Genomic DNA, 26,116 nt, shown 5'->3' with positions numbered 1-26,116 from the left:
AGCTCGCCTAAGGGTTTGAACACGGTCCCTCCATGCTTGACAAAATGCAGACAGCTGAAAGACCTGTCCTGGTTTAAGTCCACGCTTACCTGGTCAGTCCCTCGTCCACAGGGATGCGGTTTGTAGCCGCTCCCATGTTCTGGTGCACTCCCTTTTCCTGGCAATTAAAGATGCAAACAGCACTGACCAGACAAGATTTGTTGATGCAACTTTGTTCTCTCACGCTTCTCCGAGAATGAATTAATTGATTTTTCCATTAGACTTGATACAAGTCATGCTGATGTCCCCATCATCCTCAGTATGCCTGACTATTCCTAATAGCTGCCTTACAGTCCTCGCGTCTCGTGCCTCTCCCATGCTCTCGAGCAGCGACTAGCGCTGCTCATTCTAGCCCAGCACTACTGAATAAACAAGCACGAATGATTTACAGTGGGATGGAAAATGTTTCCAGCTAGATGACAGGATCACCTGCTTTCTGCCACTGCAGGCCACTGGTCTTTCTGCGTGAACGGAGGAGCTGCTGTTCCTGCTGTGGGATCCCTTCAGCAAAAGAGCCGCCCGCCCTCCCCCATGGTCAGCTCACCCTGTAGCTCTTCAGCCCGTAAATCCTTGGTGCTTCAGTGAGATTTTGGCAGGCTGTACCTCTTGGGTAGCCCCAGCATGGGCATGGCAAAGCTGACTAGCTCTCTAGCACTTGGATAGTAGCCAGCAACCCTAGGAGATAACTAAGCCGGCATCCCCAGCCACCCAGAGCCCTGCGCACCTCGGAGGTGCTTTGCCCACCTGCATCAGTGAGGTTCTTCGCATCCCTTCACTGCGCTAACAGTGCCCTGCCGGAGGAGCGGCACTCTCGCTGCTAGGGATCCAGGAGGCGGTAGGGTAGCGAAACAGGCACCGCCTTCGCCAGGTTTCTGAATAAATAGTTTCATGTCAGAGGCTGAAACCACATTGTTGCTCTTGTCACTCTTCCCGGGAAACAATCTGAAAAGAAATTCAGACGCGACACTAAAATTAGTAACAATATGAACTGCTGTTCGGTACAGTTTTTTTTCTCTCTCAAGGGTTTAAGCTTATTGAGTAGCATCTCTCTCAGTTTCATCACAGAGCCTTAAGTTTTGAGGAAGGGCTGAGCCCAGCCACTGAAGCTCTTTATTCTGGTTGTGTAGGTGGGGTATTGAGAGAGCCAAATTTAACACAGTTTACCCAGTGCATAGTTACAGTAAAATGGGCCAGATTTTGCGCTGTGTGCATCGGGGAGTGGGTTGGATAGGGATATCGCAGGACACTGTGACTCTGAATGACTCTGTTACTAAGACTCCGTGAGGTGTCAGGATATTTTGGGTAGCATTTTTGAGGTCCTGCTGATGGATTCTCTAGTCTTACTGAAGACTGTAGTGAAACTATAATGACTTTGTCGGAAGGAGTGGTGAACCAGTAGTGAAAGCTGTTGGAAATGTCTCCTTATGGTTTTGTATCTATGGAGGTGTGTGTACATACGCATGTATGTATGCATGTGTATATATGTGTATATATGCACCACTTGAATACGCGTGCTGAGCCCCTTTACCCTGCAAGAGCAGGGATATCCCAGAGGGGCAACAGGCTGTTTTACTTTTGACAGCCTTCATACGGTGTCCTGCAGATCAGGACCTCTCCTGTAAAATACAAACTGTAGAAAAAGAAAGGAAAATGAAGCCACAGATTTTGCGCTCGCTAGCTCTAGGGTAAATGTGGGGTCATGCCCTCGACTGGGGTGGAAAAAGCCCCTTGCACAACCTGTATCACTGAGACCCTGTGGATCTCAGTGGGAAAGCACAGTCTCCAGGATCAGGCCCCAGCTTGTTTGCTGGGGGAGCACACACCTGCCTCCCTGCAGCAGGAAGGCTGCTTATTCTCAAGCATCTGTCTGCAAGCGCTGCCTGGTGCTGCTCCGAAAATCCCTTCTTCCCCGACAAACAAAGCTGGAGCCCCGGAAGTGGGGGTCTGAGGCACCCCCATCACTCGCCTGCCCACAAGCGCGGTGGTGCCTGCAGCTCAGGTTGCCCCAGCTGGCTTGTCATCGGCCCCCCCACTGCCACCCTGGGCTGCCCTCACCCCAGGCAGACCTCGGCTGTGCCGGGGGTCGGGCTGCAGGACGGGCGGCTCTCGCCTCCATTTACACAGTTTTGCATCCCACTCATGTTCGGTTTAAAACAATTGCCCTTGACAGCCCTCTTCTTTCTTCATACACCTACAAATTTAAAAAAATCCTTAGCTTGTGGTAAATGCTCCTTCCTCTAGGGCTGTGTGCGGATACTATCCTCACTTCCAAAATGCACAACTCCCCTTGAGCAAGGCTTTTCAACTCTCCTGGGCTGGAATCCCACCGTGGCTCATGCCCTGTGCAAGAGACACCGTGCTTAACCTTCCTACCTCTATTTTTAAATCCAAATTTGATCACCCATAATTCCTTTTGAAACCAGTGGGTGGTGACAGTCTTCAGCCCACTGGAAAAGTCAGTGCATTAGGTACTTGAATATGAATTTATGTTTTTAATTTGATATGATCCTCCTAGGATTTCGGTGTGAAGGTGGAGAAATGCAGTAATTCCTTGCAGCTTGCTCATTTGTACCGTCTATATATTATTTGTCAAATTCTTTTTATATTATCTTCATGAGAAATTTAATGAATCTCATCAACACCAAGTAATTTGTTTCTGTTGGTTTACTTTCTAGGATGATTTACGTATACATTAAATGTGATTGCAAGCCATTTCCTAACGCATGTAAACCTCAGTTTTCAAAGATCTCTGGGGATGCGCTAAGTTTTAATAACAGCCTCACATAAAACACAATTACTCCATTCTGGCAGTGAACATGAGTAAACATGGATATGGGGAGTTAGTACAATAATAGTTTATTTGTGATTTCACGCATTATAATTAGGGAAAACTCTCTTTTAAGAATGCATTGACCGTGCACACTAAATTTGGTATACTCATCCTTGTTGCTATGTGTGCTATTGATCCTGAAGAGAAAAGGTTAAATATATTGTTACTGGATGAGCATAGCAATAAAATAAAATTCGCATCAAAACCAAACGGCAAGAATGATTAGGTGGATTTTTTTCCACTATGTATCTTCAGGGTAGTGGTATTCCATGTTTTCCTGTTCGGCAACTTACATTGTTTGCTCTCTTCTCCCATATAATCTTGAAGCTGCTTGAAGCTCCTCTCTCACATGCTGGGAATATTTTGGTTTATGGCTCAGCCCACCTACCAACTATTTCAGCTACTGAGATGCAGTGAACTAATTAATGCTCCCATCATCTTACACATTCTTCAGAGGCCATGAGCACTAAGAAGACTTAACTTCAGTCATCATCTTTGTCTCATTCTTTCTCCCATGCTCGGCACTGGCTTAACTCAAGTCCATACTCATTTTCCTTGATGAACTTTTCATTCATGTATTTTCGTTCTCTATTTATTGACTTATAATTCCCTTCCTCTCCTAGCGTGCATGCTAGATTAAATCTCCATTATCTAAGCCTGTGTCTTCTTTGCCTAGCTCACACAGCCATGTAAGTATCATTATCACTTAATATTTGTATGAAATGAGCATCCAGCAAATCCTGATCCACACCAGCAGCTTGTGCTAGGTGCTTTTCCAAAAGGGAAACAAACCCAACGCCTGTGCCGCAGAGCCCGCAGTTGCGTTTGAGGCACATATCTGCTAAAATCGGCTATTTTTCATTTAACTGGTGATGAGCACTGACTTCTGCAGCTGCTGTTCTGGGCCCTGTAGAGGAGGGCTCTGGTCCCACAGTATCTTGCGAGGGAAAGTTGGGAAGAAGCATGAGGACATCGGGGGGATGCTTTTCTCACCCCTTCATGGACCTCACCATGAACCTAAGCAACGCAGTGTGTGATGAAGTAGCACAACCTGGCAGACAAACAGGAAGGGAAATAACTACAAATGTCCTTATAGATGAGGATAAACCCAGGATTTTCTAATGGTCTGTTTACTCTTCTGCCTAAGATCAGCTTTCTACCAACATAATGCTGCAATTTCACCCCGTTCATGTCAGAACATAAGATATCCAAAGCCCATTAATGGCAGTGGAAGAGGAAGCCGTATGTGAGAAGCAGGCAAATGACAAGTCTCACCGAGAAGCTCCCCCAGAAGGCTTGCAGCACTGAGCCCAGCATGGCTGGGCTGGCTTAACCAAAAGACATTTATGAAATCCAAGCTTGAAAGAAATCTTAAGAGTCTTAGAAAGATGTAAACCTGCTTTTGAGATAACGCCAACAAGTTATCTGGTTAAATTAATCTGTGTCTGAACTGAGCTAAGTGCTTACAGAATATGTAGGCTGTGATACATCCCCAGCAGTAATTCTGTTAAATTTTTCAACACCCCCTGCTATGCATGTGTAAGGATTCACAGGCACACTGAAACAGGCCAACTAACTATGCTCATCTCCTCTGCTTTTAACCATTCTCAGAGCAGCGCTGTGCCTCCTCCTTGCATGCTGTCTGCTATAAACCCAACCATTTTCATTTCCCAGGCAATCCATTGTGCGTGGCTGCAATTGCACTGACCATAACTGCAACCAAAGGGTATCCGATCCAAATTATGTAGCACATTCTGATATTGGCCTCTGGAGCCACAGATCTGGGAGAGGGCCAGAAAAGCCATTTTACAATTATAGTCTAAGTCACGGGCTTTATAAATCCGTTATTAAAAAAAAAAAAAAAAAAATACAAAGCAGGCTTGCCCGCAAGGCAGGCATTAATCATGGCTAGATAAAGTCCACTTCTGTCCGAGGTGGCAAACTGCAAGGTTTCAGCAGGAGCTCACTCCTGCTGCAAGGACACCCCACGCTTTTTGCCCTAACGGCGCATTTTCCCTGTAATAGCAGGGAGCAGATTTTTCACTGCTGTCGGTGCAGCTGCTCTGGAAGCAGAGTGTGATCCTGGAAGTACGGATCACAAGGTCATTTTCCAAAATGAAGGAAGGAATAAGCATGTCACAGGAGTGGAAGGTGGAAGACAAATGAACCCGCTAATTTCGTATCTGGCAAATACTTGGCTCTCCTCACTGCAGCTCGGATTTCAGAACCAGAAAGCAGGAGCAAGGCTCATTGCACAGCCCTTACCGTCTCGCTCAGAAGATCACAGTCCCACACTCCCTCTACCCATTAAATCCAGGAAGATGCCGTAAACTGCAGCTGCATGTCACAGAGCTATTTGATTTCAGCCAAAAGTGGGTGCTGTAAAAATGGATGTGCCGCACGCTTTGCTCATGTAGCTTAAAAGGAGCTTGATTCCTATAGCCAAAAATAGTCAAAGAACAGAAATTACTTTTGTAAAGACTCTAAAGCAGGTTATGGCAGGTGAGGGTCTTTCCTGAAATTCTTATGTTTTATTTTAGAAATCTTCTATCGTAAAAGGATGTTCATCTGTGCTACAGTCAATCACATGGTATCTGAGCATCTAAATGTAAGAAAACGCTTTAGCAGGCTCTGTTCCAGGCACTTTATTAAAGCCATTACCAGAGGCACATCAAAATGTAATAAACACAGAAGCAGATAATGGTCAGAACATTTCTAGCATGAAATGCATGATCTAGTCCGATTAAGGGAAATCCAGGGTAAAAGCTGTCATTTTCATTTGGCAGTTTAAAATGTCACAGTCAGATTTCTGAGACAAATCCAGATACCGTGTTCCTGAGTCACCTCAAGTTTACTGTCAGCAGTCAGTCTCTGCCACTTAAACATCTCGCAAGTCCTCCAGGTGCTCTCACTAGACAGTGTATCTCCACTCTGGATTAATCCTGACTCTTCCTCTGTCTGCTATGCTAATTCCCAGAAAGTAGTGGTACTGTTTTCTCTCCAAACATGTCATCCTAGTGAATCCCATCATGGCACGCCATATGGGTGATTCCTTGCCACAGGAAGAGGTCCCCAACTCGACGGGGCCGGCTGGCAGAGCAGGCACAAGCAGCACGCTCCCCAAGGCTGGCAAAAGCCAAGCTGAGCTGAGCAGCTGATCAGGAGCTTATCACAGTGGTTTGTATCATTCTGTCAATTACAATAGAGTTGTACTTTGGTTCTGCACTTACACCTAAGTGGTTCAGAGAGCTTTAATTAATGACATGGTAATTAATTCTTACTGCTCATGAACTGCAGGGAGCTACACTTGTCTTACAGGCTGAGTGAGGGTGCACTGCTAATGCATCCAAGGTGGGTGAAGCAGAAGGGCAGGGAGAGAAAGACAAGAAAGTGGCAGGGTGTCCCAGGGGAAGGATTTCTTCATGTGTGCCATGTCCCCAGTGCCTCCACCGCTGGTAGCTGTGGAGACAGGACAGGGCTTGGCTGGACCCAGGCTGGTAATTCCTGTGTGGTCCGGGTCCATCCCTTCGCAGGCACCTCTGAGTGAATGCGTCACTGACACAGACCGGGCAGAGGGGAAGGCTGATGCTGTATTATTATTTCAATAGTTTTGATGCTGAAGACAGGAGTACAGCATTTGGACCGGCAGATGGGTTCTCCAGTTCATTAACTCAGGAGTTATGCATCTTGTTCCGAAAAGTTCCTGTGTTATTACTGTTGCAGATAAGTGAACTGTGACTGGTTGCCAGTCTTTCACAGGAGATCAGTACCTTCAGTGATGACTGGGTTGAAGGCCTGATTTGTGGATTCACAGCCAAGATGGGGATGGCACATGAGATGCGAGCGAGGCACCGGCTCACTCCTCATCAGGGCAGTTTTCAAAATGCTTCTCTGAACAGAACAACTGTTTTCTTTGCACTGAGGATCACACAAAGCAGAGCCAAAAGAAACCATTTAGTAGGCAATAAAAATATAAAAGAGAAAGAACAAGTACATAAAAAATGTCACTAGGAAGGAGAGCAGTGTGTGCTGTAACAGCGTGATCCAAACCACACTGACATTCCCCCACACACACACATGCATGGTAATGACAAGACCCTACTGCTTTGTATTTTCTGAATTCTGTGGCACCAGACTCTGGCCAGAGATTTTAGATGCTCCACCATCTCTTATCATGTAAGAGTAAAACCTTAAAAATATGAAATATTTCCTATAAATAATTTAAAACCCACAGATCAGCACTCTGAAGCACAGTATCAGTGGAATGCTTCAGATTCAAAGCAAATTTCTTTCTGGTCTCCAAAGAACAGCTACGTATCCCACCCAAACACATAAATAATAGCTAGCGTCCCATTCAGAGGGGCGCTCACGGCTTCCAGCAATTTTTAGTCACAAGCACTGTTTTGCGTCACCATCTCAACTTTGACTCTGTTTTTTAAATTCGGCAAATCTGAAACCTCCTTAAGTTCTGCTTCCTTCAGTTCCTGAGTATCTCTCACCAGTCTTCTCATTTCTGCTCTTTTCAGGGACTTCAAATAGATCTCATTTTCTCAGAAACTCTAAGCAGCATAATCACCTCAGTGCTATAATCTCTTTGTTTACTTGTAGAATGAATCAGTTTCTATCTGATCTCTCTCTCCCCCCTTATATTTCTTCTCTCTTCTTTTTAATATCACGCTTGCTTTACTTCATTCTGAATGAAGCAATTGAGGGCTAATAATCCCATTAGGTATTTGTGTTCTTGTTTTGTCTCTAACGAGGATGTTGGCTGAAAAGTCCAGAGTAGGACATTGAGAGCAGCTGGAAGAAAAGTCAGCACCAAATGTGGCTGCTCTAATAGCCAACAGTGGGGCCACAAGGGTGACCCACATATGTGCCACTCCACACTTCCAGTAGGAACTGGGGAGGCAAGTAAAGGTACACCAGTCTGGAATTCAGATGAGCGTAAGATTTAATAGCCTTGGTAGCTGACACTGGTTTTAAAGACCTGATCTGTCCCATGCAACAATATGCATACCGGGTCACTGCAACTCTTTGAATTTGGGGTACTTGTTCACTGCTTCTCCCGTTTCCAGATTCCAAGTTCACATCAGCAGGCAAGGCTCTGCTGGAGTTTGTCATTCCTGCCACAGCTAGGGGACGTCTGCATCTGTTGCTCTCTAATGGACTGCTTTGTAGCTCTCCTCTCTCACAGCCCCCATCCCAGAGAAGATGCGTACGGATATGTGGCTGCAAATGGCAGATCTCTGGAGACACCTTTTTACTCCCTACACATATCCAGCCCATAGGCAGCACTTTCTCCCATGCAAATGACACAGCTTTCAGGGAGAGAAGGGGCCGTAGCTCCTTTGGAAACGGAGGCTGCTGGCTTCAGCAGAGGAGAGGCAAAGGTTGAGAGAAGAACTATGAGGATGCACACCCCTTAGAGTGCAAGACTGAAAGACAAATGTGGCTTGCGTCCATCCTCTGGACCTGCCTCTGGTGCTCAGAAGGGAAATTAAGTTGATGCTCTGTACTCCATGTCTTCAGAGACTCCAAATCTTCAGAGAAAGTTTTGCTTTTACATAGGATCCTCATGTAATACTGCCTGTAATTTTACAGATGACTTTGTAACTCTGAAAAGCAAGGAGGAGAAAATTCCTTAGAGACAAGGCTCCTGAACTGGCATGTGCATGATCTCTCTAGCAGAGTCAGGTTTGTGGTGTCTTTTAATATTTCCTCCTATGGGTCTTATTTATGAAGATAACTATAAACTATATTGTAAGGCTATGGAGGGAAAACTCCCTTACCTCAAGACATAGTTCTTTCTTGGCTATGAAACTTGGGTCAGCAGTGCCTTTTATGCAGTCGCGTTGAAGAGTTGTTAAGGGATAATATCAAGGGTCATTAATAGACTGGGGAGGCAATTATTTTCTTTTTCCAGGAGGCATTTTCAAATTTTAAAAGAAATCTTGTTCCAAATGGATGAAAGGTGAAATCCAAGAGCATCCATCCACACATGGGAGACGAAAATATGTTCTTGGCTATTCTATTTTAATATTTGCTGCTGATTTGGATCACTTCCATTATTTTCCACTATAGATTTAGGGAATGCTCATTTTTAAATAAAAAGACAGATTTCACTTAAAATAATCAAATGAAACAAATTCAAAACCTCTTTCAGTATTTTTATAAGGTTTTTTAACCTGTACCCTTCTTCAGAAGCTTCTGTTTCAGCGGATAAGCGTTTTGTTTCACTGAAAATTGAATGAAAATAAAAATTAACAACTTTTTGACCAACATTTGTAGAGCACGTCCTCAAAGATCCCAACCACACGAGTTCCCACAGCTCTTCACTGGAGCTATATCTACCTAACTCTTCATGAGCACAGTCTCTTGTAGTTTCAGCTGCTATGGCTCCATTTCTGTGCTATCCAATCCCTCTCTAAAAACACAGTGGGTGTCAGTATTTTTGACTTTGCCTATTTACTTTTCAAACAAGAAAGTGCTTATAGGGGGAGCCAAAAATCACATATTTCTCTTGGAGAACAGGTAGTTGATTTCCAAGCCATTTTCAGTTATTGTATGCCACTTGAGAGACCTAAATGTTGCAGTAACGCAGAGAGAAGCCATTCAATTTGTGTGACATATCACTCTGTTTTTACAATTTATACTAAGGGCTTGCACAAAATTAATGCGGACGGCAACAGCAACATATTGTAGAACATGTTTTCTGAAGGACTAGCCTATTGGGGGAAAGGTCAAAACAAGTAAAACTGTTTGGAAGTACGAATCTCAGAAGTGCTGTACATGATATTTTATAACACCACCCTTTTGTCACCAAACTCATCGGCTGTACTCCTTCACTTCAAGTGACGTAAGACTGCCGAGTTTCTCAATCTCTCACACGCTGCTTTTCAAAGATCGCTGCGCTCTGAAGGGTGCTGTTAAATCAGGCTCTGGGATGAGGGTAGCATCTACCCCCATCACAGTGTCTTGAGACCTCCTCACTCCACTTCCACGGGTTGTTCAGGACTCGCTCCCCTCCCTGCTGTGCTGCTGCGCGCGTGCTTGGGATGACATTGCTGAAGGCCAGAGAGTAAGGGAGTACGGGGCAGAGTGCTCTGGTTTTGTGTTAAATGGACATCAGCAGAGCGATTAAAAAGGCAAACAAGCTTCAAACAGAAAAGATTCACCTGTTCTTGATACAAGGTACTCTAAAAATGACCACAAATACAAGTATTTAGAAAAGATTATTTCCTTTCTATATCCGGGTTTATTTAATGCATCTAGGGGCAATTTGTGTGTCGTAAATGTCAGCTTCTCTGTTATGTCAGCGAGATTTGGCTTTCTTTTTTGTATAACTTACTTTCTTTTCGTTGACTAGCTGCCAAGTTGATGGTGTCCCTTTCGCTATCTCCTGACTCACATGCCTTCCTGTTCCCAGCTGTCCCAGCATCCTGTCACGGTGCTGAACAATTAGTATTTAGGCTGTGAGGTTGATTTATTTCCCTCGTTTTCTGTATTACAGCTTGATGCTGCTACAGAGTGAGGATTTCCTGAGCCAATAGTTTATGCACACATCCTAAGGCTGGCATCACCAGTGAGGAGGGCTGGCAGGGCTTTGCCCAGCTGGAACCGTATCTCCATGCGGAGCCTTTGTGAGAATCCATAGGCATAAAGGTCCAAAGTAAATGCGCATGTGAGTCTATGTGTGTATGTGTATTCTACATATATATATATGTGTGTTCCAACATGTATATGGGTTTCAGTAATAGCTGTCTCAGGGTGTTTGTGTAGCCAGTGTTACCACTGAGACATTCCTTCTCCTTGTGTTGCCTCTTGTCTTGCGCCTTCCCTCTCCTAAGACACAATATCACTGTTCCCCCTCCTGTCAGCACTGTGCTTCTAAATCAGCAGATCTGAAACCCCTCTATTTCCAGAAGCCAAGACATCAACTATTATAAAAGCATTTTATTCTTACATGCTTTTTTGTCTGCCTATACCAACCGCTACAAAAATCCAATTCACAAGCGGCCAGCTGGCCAGCTTCTCCTGAAAGTTTCATTTTGACTATTCCAAAAAGTAGTAAGTGGTTCAGGTCACAGCTGAAGAGTGCAAGCCGGATATAAATCACATCAGGCCAAGCTTAAGGTATCTGCAAGCGATCGCTGCACAGTTTCAGACTCTGCAGGCCTTTCGCACCCAGAACATCCACTGACGTCAATGGAAATTTTGGATGATGACGGAGAACAGTGACGATGTTGACTCCGGCAGTGAAAGCCTTGAGAGCCTGATGTTTAGGTTTTCTCTGCCTTAGTTTGTATATGCTGTCCCTCACCACACGCTGAGTGCCGCACAAATGCTCGCCTGCATTTACCTCAGCACAGCCCTGGGAAATAACAGGGAGCCTGTACCCCCTGGCCCCGCGGCCAAGACAAGGGGGGACAGGCTGGCTGGGTGGCTCAGCCACGCTCACATGGGGAAATTGTGATAGACCGTCACCATGGACCATGAATTCATCCTCCCAGGGCCCTTTCCAGCGCTTTCCCTGAGAGACTTTTCATCTGTGCAGTAACTGAGGAGTTGTAACATTGCTTGAGTGCCTCTCCAAACTGCTGGCGCTTACGGGGAATTGCCTAAATCTGCTTGGGTAACATTAAAAACACGTTCATGTGACAGCCTGGGCCATGTAGAACACAAGTTAGGTGTGACTTTGGTGCCAGTGGATCCCCCGGGCCACCCTGGACACATCCCCTGCTCCTCAGCCCTGTTGTGTGAGGGAAGAGGCCCTGAGGCACCTCCTCTGACAGCCGGGGTGCCCTTCCCAAAAACCGGGATGCGCTGGGGATGCTGGGGCATGCCAGAGCGGGGCTGCGCTGTGCTGATCCCTGCCCAGGGGAGAGCTGGGCCTGCAGAGGCCAGAGGCTTTCCTTCAGGTGCTGGCACCTGGCAGCAGCTGTGGAGCCGAGTCCTGTGGGGTTTGAATTTTGTCTGCACACCATAAAGCAAGAGCCTCCAGAGGAGCAATCCCTCTGGAGACCCAGCCACCCTAGGCCACTTCTGCCTGACTGGTGCACTGGGAAATGCTCAGGAACGCCTGAACTCATTAGCACTCAGTCGGTGTCCTGCTTTTGAAGATGGCAGCCATTAGGTGTGTGGTTTAAGCAGGAATGGTCCTGCTGGAGTCGGGCTCACTACAGTCTGCTGGGCTGGAAGTACTTGCAAGGGGCAGGAACATCCCAGCTGTGTCCACATGCTCCTTGAATGGGGCCTTCCCTGTCCTCATCGCTGCTTGGTGAATCCAGGAGGACGAGGTGATGTGGTGCAGTCTTTAACCAAGCAATGGTCACCTTCAAAATGGATGGCCAGCCACAATCGCTACGCTTATTAGATCTAAAGAATTGATGTGGTATTTGCTTTGGGCAGGAAGGCAGTTTTAAGGGCAAAGTTACAGATCCCTCTTAGGAATTCCGCATTTCACTGTTGGGCTTTTTTGAGCTCTTGAGTAAGTACTGTCTGGCAACTTGCTGCTGCTCATTTTGTCAGTTTGTTCCATGACTCCGTAAGGATCATCGTTAGCTCCGATACAGCTCGCTCACTGCTCTGCACACTCTGCCCGCGCGTGGCTTTACCTGGCGCTGTTGGAGCTGGTGCTTCTTTCTCTTTACTCCGTTTGGGCAGGACGTCAGGTCCTGACGTAACCTCCCTCCCTCACACCCTGCTGTGCAAATAGGCCAGTCCCCTCTCGTTCGTCGTCCAGCCTTGCCCCAAAAGTAGCAGGAACCAGCCCTCTGCTCCCACCATAGGCACACCAGTAATCCCCAGCCTCCTGTGAAGCTTTCGTTCCCCTAACTGGCCGTTCCAGCTTCGGCCACTGCTGCTGCAGAGGGAAAATATCTGGTCTGAGTACCTCCTGGCCACTGCTCTGGTGGGCTCTGACTAAGACTTAAGGCCAATCCTGCATGCTACACCAGACTAAGTCAAGGGTTGCATCTCCTCATGGGCTCAATAATTATCTGCTCCATGAAGCAGTCTTTGAGCATAACTAAAAAGCTCATCCCTGTGTCCCAGTGTGATGTCTGCCTGGTCTGTGGGTATTTGGGGCTTGCATATAGCCAGAGTATTACATTTTATTTGTATAATGCCAATTATTTAGGGTTGTTCAGCATGGAGAAGAGAAGGCTCCAGGGAGACCTTATAGCAGCCTTCCAGTACCTAAAGGGGGCCTACAGCAAAAACAGAGAGGGACTCTTTCATCAGGAAGTGTAGCAGCAGGACAAGGGGTAGTGGTTTTAAACAGAAAGAGGGTAGATTTAGGTTAGATATAAGGAAGAAATTCTTTACTCTGAGGGTGGTGAGACACTAGAACAGGTTGCCCGGGGAAGCTGTGGATGCTCCATCTCTCAAAGTGTTCAAGGTGAAGTTGGATGGGGCTTTGAGAAACTTGGTCTAGTGGGACATGTCCCTGCCTATGGCAGGGGGGGTGGAACTAGATGATCTTTAAGGTCATAGAATCAGAGAATTGTGTTGGGTTGGAAGGGACCTTTAAAGGTCATCTAGTCCAACCCCCCTGCAGTAAGCAGGGACATCTTCAACCAGATCAGGTTGCTCAGAGCCTCGTCAAGCCTGGCTTTGAATGTCTCCAGGGATGGGGCCCCCACCACTTCTCTTGGGCAACCTGTTCCAGTGTTTCACCGCCCACATTGTAAAGAACTTCTTCCTAAGGTTCCTTCCAACTCTAACCATTCTATGATCCTATGATTATCCAGAAGAGTATAAAGTATTGCATGCTCTGGGTACCTCAAAGGTGTAAAGGCAGAAAATGCTGGACAATGCACTATGTGATAGCTTCAGCTGTCTCATTGCTGAATGCATGTTGTCACATTAAAAGCTGCTTCTTGCCAGCAATACTTGCTGCATTTTCCAAAATGGCACATCCCCTCTGGCCTGATGGAATACCCACAGACGCCAGCCTGCCCCACACAGCATGCTGAAGGGGGACTTCAGAGGGACCATCTTGTCGCTGTGATGACACACGCTGGAGAGAGCTCAGCTCGCTTTGGTGCTCGTGGACAGATGTGACTCTGCGGGAAATCTGTTGCAATGTCTGCTCACACTGCTACAGCCGACGCTCCTCCTCTAAAGTATCAGCAGCGCAGTAGTGCTGCTGCACAACTTTACCTTTTCCTTAACGCTTTCCTTCATGTCCTGTCAGAGAGGGCAGGTGGTCCTGCTCCCATGACAAAACAACCTAGATGCAAAATTCCGCTGCATGTTCGGGTGCAAAAATTGAATGAAATATTAATCCTAATGCTATCCACTTACTCCAGCCTTTGCTGCAGTTATGTATGTAAAAGCTGTAGAGCGTATCCTAGAACTGCTGCTTTTCACTGGAAAGGGACAGAGCAAATGGAACAGGTTTAGTGCCCCAGGCACGCTAAATTGTAGGGATGGAGGACCATGCCCCAGGGGAAGCTGCAGACTTTTCCCTGTGCTTCTGCAGCCCGAGACTCCCACCCTGGGGGAGTTTTGCTAAGGCAGTTTACAGTATGTGAATTTTCCCTGTGGTTTGGTCTTGTTCTTTTAAGCTTTTTTTTTTTAATATTCGTTTAAACAGTGTCTCATTAAGGCTTCTGAGCATGTGCTAAGGCTTGTCTTGGAAATGTGTATTCAGGTGGTTTGTAAGATTTGTATTATTTGCTTCTTTTGGAGCCATTCTGGTGTATTATGTAAATCCATAGCTAAGCATTTCCTGGGACCATTTATTGTGCAGATGCCTAGTTTGGCATGTGTACAGTGCTGAGCAAAACCAATTGCTTCTCTCTCTCCAGTTCAGAGAAGAAAGATCAGCCTGGAGATTTTTGGTTTCATTTAAGAGAAGATAATGTTCTTATTTCAGAATGAGTTTTCTGCAAATGAGCTGGAAACTCCTGGAATAGATAGAAGTTTAAAGGCAGATCATCAGCCCCAAGTCGTGTGTAGAAACAAGAAATGTTCAACTGCAGACAAAGATGTTTAAAAGTGGCACTGTGCACTGCATGGCTTCTGTGGTCATTTCTTGCATTTGACAGAAGGCTTACAGAAAAATATGCATGGGCTGATGGGCATTAACAAACCATAGGACTATTTTAGATAATGCCCATTTCTAAGAAACTGCTTAATACCGTGGAGAGTTATTTTTCATCTCATGTAACCAGGGAGGTTTGGTGACAACCCCCAGATCTACCTGTTGCTATAAGCTTCAATTCAGGCCTTTTTCTCTGTACTGGCTCTGCACGGATTCACCCCCAGAGCTGAGGAAAGCAGGCATGGGGTACCTGACACCAGGAGATTCTTCAATTTTTCATCCTTTCTTAGTTTCAAGGTTTGTCAGTCCCTGGCTAGGGAATTGCATGGAGTTGCATATCTGCCCCCTGCAAGTTCAGGAAGGGGCAGGAAGGAGGTCTGCAAAGGGCTCTTGGGGGGCACAGGCAGTGGGAAGAGGGTGCGATTTGCAGGCTTGCCCCCACCCCAAGCCTCCAAACTCCCTCCCCGGGGTTGCTGCCAGCCACACCTGGAAGGTCAGAAGAAGCACAGAGCGCCTTGCGGGCACCATCAGCTGCAGCTCCCAGGTCTCAGCAGGGGTGGGACAGAGCTGCTGGGGGTCATGGCAGGACCTGCCACCCTGCAGCCCCTCTGAAGGAAGCCCCCAGTTACTTGGAGCTGGAAGTGGGCAGTGCTGCTCCATCTCCCACCTCTGTATCTGGAAATAAATGAGGCTGAAAATAAATGTTTTGAATTATACATTGTGGCAGAGCATCGTGTTGTGCCACTTAATGTCCTAGAGGAAGGGAACGTAAAAGCCATTACCACTTGCAGCGGAAAGCCCGACCAACAGTGTTGCTCCCTTGCAGGTGGTCCGATGCCAGTGACCATGGTGCCATATCCAGCCCTAAACCTCCCATGTGAGCAGCACCCATACGCCATGGCAAGTCCCCTCTGCCACCTTCCCACAGCTGGGCTTGGGGCTAGAGCACAGCCCTGCAACCCACTCCGCTTTTCATCTGGAGACCAGCCCCCTCCAGCATGGGTCCCAAGGAGGGACAGCACGGGAGGAGGGATCTCTGCTGGGGCACGATGGGGAGGGGTGAAATCCCCTGGCTGTGAGCAGATGCACTTGGCATGGACCTTGGCTGGGAGCAGCACGCTGGCGTGACAGCACAGCATGGTCCGTGAGTGACCCGCTGCTTGAATTTCCTGCTGTGTAAGATTTGTAGACATGCTCTTAAATTGACCTGACCCTGAAGACAGGAGCAATGAGTTAAAGAACCTTTTCCCTGTGAAATCAGCTGCAAAAATGGTGCTTTTATCACAGCCTGTCCTTTCTAAGGATAGGATGCTCCAAACTTGAGATTTTCTTCAGCTCTTCTCAGCCACAGATCTAGTAAAGGAAAAATGCCCGATCGTGGTGCGTCACTCACTAAACAGCTTAATGGTGCCCCATCACCAGCCATTACCACAGGCAGTATTAGCTGAACAGCTCAGCTTTTCCAGGAAAAAAGGGGCATCCCTTGCCTCTGAGCCCAGAAACCAGTGCCATCACCAGGGCTGATGTTACCCGCCGGGCCCCAGTCTCCCATTAGGCTCATAGTATAATTAGAGACCAAAGGGCCAGGCTCTGCAGCCCTGGGTCAGTCCGCAGCACGGACAGACTGGACCGGATAAGTACAGGGTGTCTTTGCAGAGCGACACAGCCGGTCCCCTGGCTCTGTTCTCTGGCTTAAATGGCCACACTGAGGTGTCCTTCAGCAGGCAGTGCAGGCAGCAGGGCGGGCAAGTGCACCAGCACACCCAGAGCAGGTCTCGGACCTCTGCCCCGTGGAAGCTGAGAAGGAGCTTGTGCCCTCCCAGCACTGGGAATCAGCTTTCCTGAGCTGCTCCGGGTGCACAGGAGGAAAGCTGGAGGCAGGGGTATACGGCTTATGTTGTAGGAGCCTCGGACCAGCGGGGCAATAAAAGCCACAGCAGGAATCCCGGGCACCTCTCTGCAAAGTGCTGAGGCTAGCGGGTTTATTCGCAGCATTTTATGATCTGGGGCACGCTACAGGAGCCTCTGTGCAACTGTTCTGCTGGCATGTGAACCTGCGGTGACTCAGGAAAAAGGCGCTCGGGGGCTGTCTTGATAAGTAACAGGAGTTGGCTATAAAATAAACATGCGGGAAAAGCAAATTCCCAGCTCTCCAAAGGTGCAGCCTACAGGCAGCCCTCATCCTGCCTCTTTCAAGCACCCAGGGACTTCGCCTCTCCATGCCCTAGTGTGAACACCTGTAAAATGGGTTTCGTGAGCTCACCCTTCACTTGCCGTGCTTTGAAATCCACCCACCTGAGAGGCTGATTTTGTCATGATTGCCCTTCAGGTCAGCATTGGCTCAAGGGGGAGGGAAACGGAGCTAGAGGCATGATCCTGTTTTCTGGGAAACACATCGTGTATGTTCCTGCAGAGTATTTTTGAGGAATATTTTGTTTTCACTTGTGTCTCTTATTTGCACAGCAGTCTTCTACCGACCTCCACTTGTGAGCGTAATGCATGAGGGATGCTGTGGTCCTAACAGGATTAATTATGAAAAAATGTCCTAGGATTTTTTTTTCATTGCGAGAAATTAAACTTGGTTTTAGTTTCCTCCCCTCCTTTTAACAGCCAGGACACCTCGTCTCTCTTCTTTGCTTTTGCTTACTGCAGCTGGCTTGCGAGTCCCCCCAGAAGACATGGCATGACATTTTAGTCCGTGTCTCTTTTTTTCATACGTTGAGTGGAAAATGTACTACTGTTAACAGCGCATCTGCAGATTATTTATCTGTGCAGGCCTAACCAGTGCGGGGATTAGCAAAACATGTTTTGCCTGCCAATCTCTAATCAAGAGGCCAGATTCATTGGCGCAGCGGTGGCTTTGCTGTGCTCCAGGGAGGCGCTGCTCACTCCGCTGAAAATCAGGAGCAATTTAGCCAAATTCAATTTGCAGGTAGAGACCTTGCAAGGTCAAAGTAAGAAGCGCAGTCTACAAAGAAAAAATATCACCCGCTAGGAGCAACAGCAGATCCAAACCTGTTTCGGAGGAGAAGGCTTAGTATGAAGACTGCGACAATGAGAAAATTGTAACAAAAGTTAACAGTCTGGAAAGGAGAAATAACCAGCTTGTCTGAAGTATTCCCTTAGGATGTGTATTCCTCCCGGATGTTTTCTACTTTGCTGCATCTTTCCCAAAGATGTAATGGTAGCTTCAATGGCTTATTAACCTTTCTGGCATTGGTTTGTCCTGCAGTGAGTATCAAGAGACCAAACCCTCAGCCTGGGGGAACACACGGTGTGTGCTTTTTCTAGTTCTTGTCTACCTTTCCTCTTTGTAGGTGGGGTTTTTTTTCAAAATGGGAGCAAAAAGCATTCCATTTGCATGAGGTTCAAAGCAGTGGGGAAACATCCCGATTACCTAGCAACAGTTAAAGACAAAACAGGCAGTGGAAGGTGAATAGTGTTAAACATACGATTGTGAGCTCAGTGGGGAAAGAAATGGAGCTTTACTGTCGTGTTTTATTTGACTGCAACACTTGCATCCAATATGATTAACACTTACTTTGCATGCAATTTTGGTGCTAACTACTTCTGATTTACTTCACTGGGATTGCTCAGTTCCAGTGTCAGAGGTATTTTTGCTAGTCGTCTTGTGATGGAGACATGCCTAATGGGGCAGAGCTAATTTGCCATTTGCTGGGTTAATGAAGATACACACTAAAAAGAAAAGATTAAGAAACCAGCAAATAATTCTGAGTAAAAATACAAACAGTAACATCTCTACGCCTTAGACTTTTCTGTAGTATCTTTCATCCCAGCACAGTTCCTGTAGTGCCGTAGCAGCTACATGCCATTCCCAAGTGACATTACACATTTCCATCAGGACACACGAAGTTGTCGGGACAACCTGTGACAAGCAGCGGGGGACCAGAATCCCCATTTAGGAGAGGGGACCACTGGTACATCTAGCCTGGCTGGTGCCGGTCAGGACTTATGGACCCCTGCTCGGGGGCTGTTATTGCAGGGGGCTTGTCCCACCAGTGGCACCAAGGTGGGTTGAGTCATGCCGTGTGGTGCCCATTGCTTTGTTTTATACCTACAAGCAGGTTTCCATCTGTCCCCACCGCTGCCTTTCTGTGCAGAGGATGACCTGAAAGCCAGGCGGCAGCTTCTGCTCCCGCCTGGGCTCTGTGGGCTTTATGCCAACCACCCGGGTTTGCACCCTGAGGAGGAGAGCAACCAGGCTGAGCGCGTGCTCCTCCTTTTCACCTGCACCATCATCCCGTCACCCCAACACACAGCGAAGATGCTGGCTGCGGCAGCCCCCTCGGCAACACCCCGCGGCCAGCACGTCCACTGTGTGACATCTCTCTGGAAACACTTCGCAAGGGCCACGTGTCACCAGGCTGCAGCTCTCTCACTTCACATGCAGACCTCCTCCCAGCAGTGTAATCCTGCCTTTTAGTTCAGTCATGAGCCTTCAGATTGTCTGTGAACATGGATATGACACTTCTGAGTGGGAGCAAGCTTTTCTTTATTGCTGCTGCCGCAATTAAGCCGGTACGTTTCCCTTCCAGTATCCTTCCTTTGACATTTCCATTCCAGTCTTACACAGGCCTTTGCTGTTGCCATGGCTAATGCCATGCATTTATATTTTAAACCAACTGCTATGATTACAATGGAGCCCTAGCTCATGACGGCAGAATCAAGGAAAACAATGCAAGAAGCTAGTTTATCTCCAAAATACGGCATTATGCCCTGCAATGCCAAAGCTCCTTGCTGTCTGCTGCCGCCTTATCTGGAAACAGCCCAGCAGTTTTAGGGATTTACTCCTCACATGGAGGATTACACAGTTAAGGAGAGATCATCTCAGCAGGGTGGCTCTGCAGGGCGGCTGCAGGGTGGCTTCCTTGCCCAGGAAGAGCCATGCTCAGCATGACCTGGGGATGCACAGGGTGACGGCACGCCTGAGCTCTGCATCAGCATTTCCCTATGGCCTCTCTGGCCGTTGTCCATACCAAAAATCCCACTGCTCCATGGGCAAAGCAGGGTGAGCCCAGCAAACAAAACTGTATTAGCAAGAGAGCAACAAGGCAGATTCGTGTTGAGGTGGTAGGTGAGACCAGCCGGCACAGGACCTCTGGTAATGCAGGCAGGAGGAGGTTTGGTCAGTCTTTGATGACAATTTCTCTTTTAACACAGAAAGTGGGGTTTCTCCTTCCAGATGTGCTCTGGAGGTGCCCGTGTCTGTGCTCCTCGCCCTAGCGTCCCTTTTAGAGCTGAAGGAGGGAAATAGAAGCAGCGTCTCCCTGGGCTCAGTGCTTCCCGAGGTGGGCAGCAAAGGCAGCTCCAGGACGTCCATCTCTGGTGACTCTGAACAGAGCTTGGGCTCCTGGCTCAAATATAAAATGTTGCTTGTAAGTACCTAAGGGTCAGTGGGCAGGAGCTCCCGACTACCACACTGTGTTCCTGGGACTCAGTGCTCAGCTGTTGTTAGAGCCACACGCGCACACATTCATCTCACAGAGAACTACCAGAGCATCTTCAAGGCCTCCTCCAGCTGGATGTCTTGGAGGTACATGGAAAATATACACTCAAAAAGTAAATAAGGCTGCTTGCTGTTAACTCTGCTGTTATTTAAGATAGGCCAGGGGCTCTCACTCTTGTAGGTGTATGGCCCAGGAGGTCTTTGAAAGCTGCCCAGTGAGTCTAAGGGATGATGGGCAACAGTGCATACTCAGTGTGAGCAGGGAGAGGGAGCCTCCAGAGGACCATGACCAGCAGGGGCAGGTTGTGTGTGCACACCACAACAGCCCCGCTTGGCTCCACTTGCTGGAAAACTCACTCAGAGGGCAAGTACCAGGAGCAAAGGGAAGCACCTGTTTACAGAATCCCTGCTTGCTTGCTTTGCAAACACACCTCTGGCACCTCTGCCCACCTTAGCAAACAGCAGGGACTTAGTCCCAGAGATGAACCCAACAAAGAGAAGAGTCTGCAGCCTCCAAGCATCTGGTAACCCTCCCGCTTCACCCCAGATGAGCTAGAGCTAGCTGTGCAGGAGGGCTGGCTCACAGAAGCCGGAATAAATTGAGGTAGAAATTGTATTTTATCCTGGAAATGAGAGGACTTGGCTGCTGGCCCTTGGCTGGTGGTGTCCCTGCCAGAGAGATGTGCTTCCCCAGCAGCTCTTCCACCGCCACTGCACACTTGTCCCAGGAGGAGATACCCAACGCCACCTCCCTGCTGACCCAGAGGCAGCCAGCTTGCTCTGATGCAAGCACAGGACTCCCTCCGTGTCCTGCCCTGGGCAGGTAGACCTGCAAAAGTCTGTGTGCTATAAAAACCTCAAGGAACTGACCCCAGCTCCCCGCCTGTACCGTGGCTTTGGGAGACCTGGGATCAGACCTTACATGAGGGTCCACACTGCTGACTTGGTCTTCAAAGGGCACCGAATGCTTTCAGGCTGCCTTCCACATAGGGCGGGTTTTGTCTGTCTTAAAAAGTAACATTTTCGTTAGCAGATGAGATTGTTAAAATATTCACAGGCAGGCTCTCCCGGCGCAGTCAGGCGTGCCTGAAGGGACACAGGACACCAGCTCTGTTTTTGCCAAAAAGTATCCGTAAAGCATCAGGATACTCATTGGATTCAATGTACCCTTGTGGGCAAAACTGAAATTACTGGACAGCAGGAGCAACTGCGTCCAAAATGTTCTGTCAAAATATTTAAAGTTGAAGGTTGTTTTTTCTGAAGTGATTTTGTCCCCCGACTGTTTTGGGATTACAGTGTAGGTTATATCGCAGCCCTGTCTCGCTTCCTATAACTATTTATTTACTGTTTCTCACTGAGAGCTCTCTTCATCGAACGCTTCCTAGTACGGCTTCACAAGCTGGGTTATGGCACCAGGGAAAAATCAGTTTCCCTGATAAGCAGTAGCAAACCTGGGGAGACAATTAATTGGGAGGGGGCTATTGTACCCTGTATAGTCATCCTGGTGCACGAAACATACCACATTTCCCCTAATGCTCCTCAGACTTTGCTGAAGATGCCAGGTCCAAGCAAGCCAACTAACCCATCTGTTACCCCCCACAAATAGCCCGTGGCTCAGCAGTGCGCCCGGTTTGGATGCCAGCACTCACTGTGCATGTGGGTGCACGTCTGGTAGCACCCTCCACAGCCCCGCGTGTCCTCGGGGAGAAGCTCCCTTGCAACCCGGGCTGGATGGGGAAACCTCTGCCATAAAGAGCTGGTCTAAAGAAGCAATTCAGACTTGGTGAAACCAGTCAAAAGAGCTAAAAGGAAGCTTTATTGTGTAGGCCAGTGAGACTCCCAAAGGGAGAAATGCAGCTCAGGGTCCTGATCCGCGCCAGGGCAAGGCTGCCCTTTGGGGCATCACGGCACTACGCTGGGTGCTTCAGGGTGGGGGCAGGCGCCAGGCTGTGCTGCTGTACGTATCTAGTGGTATCTGCTGAACAAGAATCAGGCCCACAGTACAGTAAAAGCACATGTTTCTACTGTATATGAAATAGTGATACCCAATTCTATATGCAGGGCACAGATTTTTGGCAGGAGGAACTTTTCCCCCCCAGAATGGATCCCAACATAAATTCCATTTTAATCCTTCCATTTGTCTATGGCCTTCCTGTCCTTCTCATACTAATCTTACTTAATATCATTTATTTTTTTTTGTCTTCAGAGCATTGGACTGGCTGCCTGTGACACCCTGGAAGTCAAACCCTCCCCGGTGTCTCGGGAAGCAGGTTTAAGCCTCTCGTGAAGTTCAGGACTGGGTTTTTCAATGTCTCTCTGGATGCCCCTGCGCTCCCTGCATCCCCTGTGGCAAGCGGCTGGTACAGGCAGTGCTTCGCAGGGCTGAAGGCCAGACTTGAAGTGGGTATAGTGTCTGTGGAAGGGGAGAGTGGATCCAGGCCACGTGCTGAGCACAGGCAGTGTCTGTCAGTGCCGTGCGCATCCCAGAATGGCCCTGCATGGCACTGGCAGGTGGGAAGTCAAGCTGCGGTTTCTGGTGCAGAGGGGTAGCTCTTTTACTGTCACAGAGAGGCAGTTAACAGGTTTGGCAGGGAATAGGCTGCTGCCAGCAGGTAATTTCATAGAGGACAAGGGACACTGAAGGACAAGGGACACTGACGTGCTTGCTGTGACACGAGTGACACGATGCAGAACCAGTGGCTCAGATGAAAGTGTCTGTCTACAGCAGCCAAAGCCCAGGGCCATCACATCCAGAGGTGGGCAAGGTCTGCTCAGCCATGACTCAGTACAAGAGACTGGCAGGCGAGAAAATCCAAGAAACATAAAAAATGTGTTTCCTTTGCCCTGCAGCCTTGTACCTGCTGCAGCGGAGGGGGGGATAGACAGACATAGACTTAGTGATGGGGGAAATCTGAAGAGGCTCAGAGCGTGTCTGGGTTTCTTTAGGTCATCATCTGATACAGATCCATCTTCTGAGAAAGTGGATCAAAATCACACTTTCATCAGACTGCAAATAATGAGACTTAACATGCCCAGACTCAGGAAACAAACAGCTTGAAATTCAAGGCAGCAGTGACAAGCTATTTGGCATTCATTTTCAGAGGAAAAATTAATTTTGCTCATATTTTTTTTGTCAAAGCGCCTCATTAAAGTACTTCAGGGCCTATGGGGTTTTGCAGGATTGAAAGCAACCCAAGCCAGCCCAGGCCACGGCACCACCGCTGGCTGCCCACTTCAGCGGGCTGCGCCCTGTGCCTGGCAGCGGCTGCATCGCTTCGGTGCGCTATTGCACGTCCCCTACAGCGGCGTCACTGCAGCTCCCAGCTCTCCCAGGGCTGGCAGAAGTGGGTTGCACACAGGCTTCCCCTGGCAGCTCCTCCAGAGAGGTGACCCCCGGCAGCCCCATCCCGGCCCCCCACAGCCCCTGCCAGTAGGGCCAGGCTGCTCCTGTCACCTCCTGTCCCCTTTTGCCCGCCAGTGCCCCTGGGACACAAATAAACCGCTGGTGTTTCCTCTTCCCGTGCCAGGGCCATACATGCTGTGGCTGCGGCTGCCTCCCGCTTGGGGATTTGTGGCATCCCTGGCCCTTGCTGTACACTCCTGACTCCAAGCTGCTGCTGCAACTGACCCAGCGTGTCCCCGGGTGCCACCATCCCATGTCCTCGCCCCAGCAGGAGTGGGCAGCTGCCAGGCCAGCTCCTGCTCCTGTCCCTGTTGCTGCCGGCTGGGCTTGAGCCAGGTCCCACCCCTTAGGTAGAAAAACCCCAAATCGGTCTCCTCTGAGGCTCCTTCCAAGCCCTGCGGAGCAGATGACGGATGGGCACTAGGGTGTCCCATGGCTGCAGCAGGAGCAGGGAGCAAGGGGCTTCGCTGCCAGCCCTGGCCCCTCAGCATCCCAGTGCCCAGAGGGGTGAAAGGAGGAGGATGACCCCACGCTGTTTCAAGATGTCCACTGTGAAGGCGCTCATGGCAAGGGTGAAATTTTACCTCCTGGCTTCACCTCCCCCCTTGCCCTTTCCTTACTGTCTCCTTGCTCCCGTGTTTGCAGGCCCCACGTGTTCGTACGGCTGTTGCAACATGCTGAAACTTGTTTTCCTTCTCCTCTTTATAAGGTGTGTGTGCCCCTCTTTCCCCAAAGGAAAAGAAGAGGAGCAAGAAAGAAAAAAAACGCATATATTTGCTGCAGACTCTGACTGGTTTGTGTAGTAATGCTGCCTTTCTCTCCTTGTTTTAGGGAGTGCTGCCGATTTTTTGGAGACAATGGCTTGACCTTGAAGGTATTTTTTACCAAGGCAGCACCCTTTGGTGTTCTTTGGACACTCACAAACTACCTTTACTTACATGCAATAAAGAAAATAAACACTACGGATGTCTCCGTGTTGTTCTGCTGCAACAAAGCTTTTGTGTTCTTGCTTTCATGGATCGTTCTGAGGGACAGGTTCATGGGAGTGAGGGTAAGTGACTCCTTATCTCTGTCTCCCTTCTTCCCCCTCACCCTTTTGTCTTTTCTTTTCCCCTTCCCTCCTGCTGTCCAAGTCGAGCAGCAACCGACACGGGCGGCCAAGCGGGCGTAGAAATCCTTGTGGAGCAGGGATGCATCCTTCCCTGCAGCCTGCCCAGGCACCCACCAGCTCTCAGAGCCCCCGGTCTCCCCCAGCCTGCTACCTTTATGCATTTTCCTTCAGAAAAGAGGTAGCTTGCTCCAGAGCATGGCAGGAAGGATAGGTGCTATCTCCATGTTGCCGTGGACGTACATCAGCCCTTGCCTGCCCCTTCTGAGTGACAATTCCCAGGCTGTGGCACCAGAACTAGTTGTTTCCAACCGCACATTCCTGCAAGCCCCAGCTGCGCACAATGCGTTTCTGGTCCCAACCTGTGAATTTAATGGATCCTCGCCTTTCTTATGCCCAACGGCAGGCTTGCAGGGTGGCACGGTTGTCCTTTGCCCCCATGACAGTCAGCAGCAGCTGCAGAGAGGAGAGCTGGGCTGCCCTTGCCCACTCGTGGCTGAAGCCTGTGCGTGCGTTGCTGGTGGACGATCGGTGTGATGCCAGCTATGGGGACTTGCGTCTGGCCAGCAGCCATGGGCACGGGGCCAGGCAGCAGGGCAGGCAGGCCTGCTCCCGCAGGGCTGCTCTCCTGGTGGCATCCCAAATGTTTGCTTACACCCTTAGTCCGATACCCCACGTGAACAACCCTCTCCAAAGTGGCAACAGAGCTGTACGCGGGGTGGGGTATCAGAAACCCCCGCAGCTTCCTGCTGACCCTGCTGCCATTTTGGTGGCCCTCAGCATGCAGTGTCCTCTGGCAGCAGAGCCGGGCAGGTGGGAACCCACCACCCTGGGGCCAAGGGCATCCTGCCAGGGTCAGGAATAACTGCAAGGAAAAAGCGCCAGAAGGTCCCTCCTGCCTCGCTGCACCAGCAGGCACTTACTAACAGCAATAATGGTAATAAACAAACAGCAATAATGGTAATAATACCTATTTTCCACCCACCATTTGAGAAGCTCTCTGCTCACCCACCTGGGCAATGCTTTTAGTGCTCAGAAGAGGGTTGTTACTCCTTGCTGCATGGAGCAACTGAGGGTTAACTTTTTGGGAAGTGTTCCTCTCCGGCAGGAGAGCTTGGCCAGCCTTGCAGTGGTGGCAGCCAAGAGGCTGCTCAGGGAATCAGGGAATCGTTGCAAAATGTACCTGCCAAAAGCCCGGCCTGGCCAGCTGGTGTCTGCGC

General features: G+C 48.8%; 1 protein-coding gene across 2 annotated transcripts in view; it reads left to right on the top strand.

The window, feature by feature from the left end:
- SLC35F3 (solute carrier family 35 member F3) overlaps window positions 1–26,116 on the top strand; it is a 186,404-nt gene that overhangs the window by 148,878 nt on the left and 11,410 nt on the right. For both annotated transcript variants that reach the window (XM_074580102.1, XM_074580103.1), the window contains one exon: window positions 24,620–24,839. In XM_074580102.1, coding sequence (XP_074436203.1) covers window positions 24,620–24,839 — 220 coding nt within the window. The remainder of the gene's footprint in view (window positions 1–24,619; window positions 24,840–26,116) is intronic.

Source organism: Larus michahellis, chromosome 3 (assembly GCF_964199755.1).
Source record: "Larus michahellis chromosome 3, bLarMic1.1, whole genome shotgun sequence".
NCBI classification, from domain to species: Eukaryota; Metazoa; Chordata; class Aves; order Charadriiformes; family Laridae; genus Larus; species Larus michahellis.
Note: the sequence above shows the minus strand (reverse complement) of the source record. Positions and strands in the feature narration are given on the sequence as shown.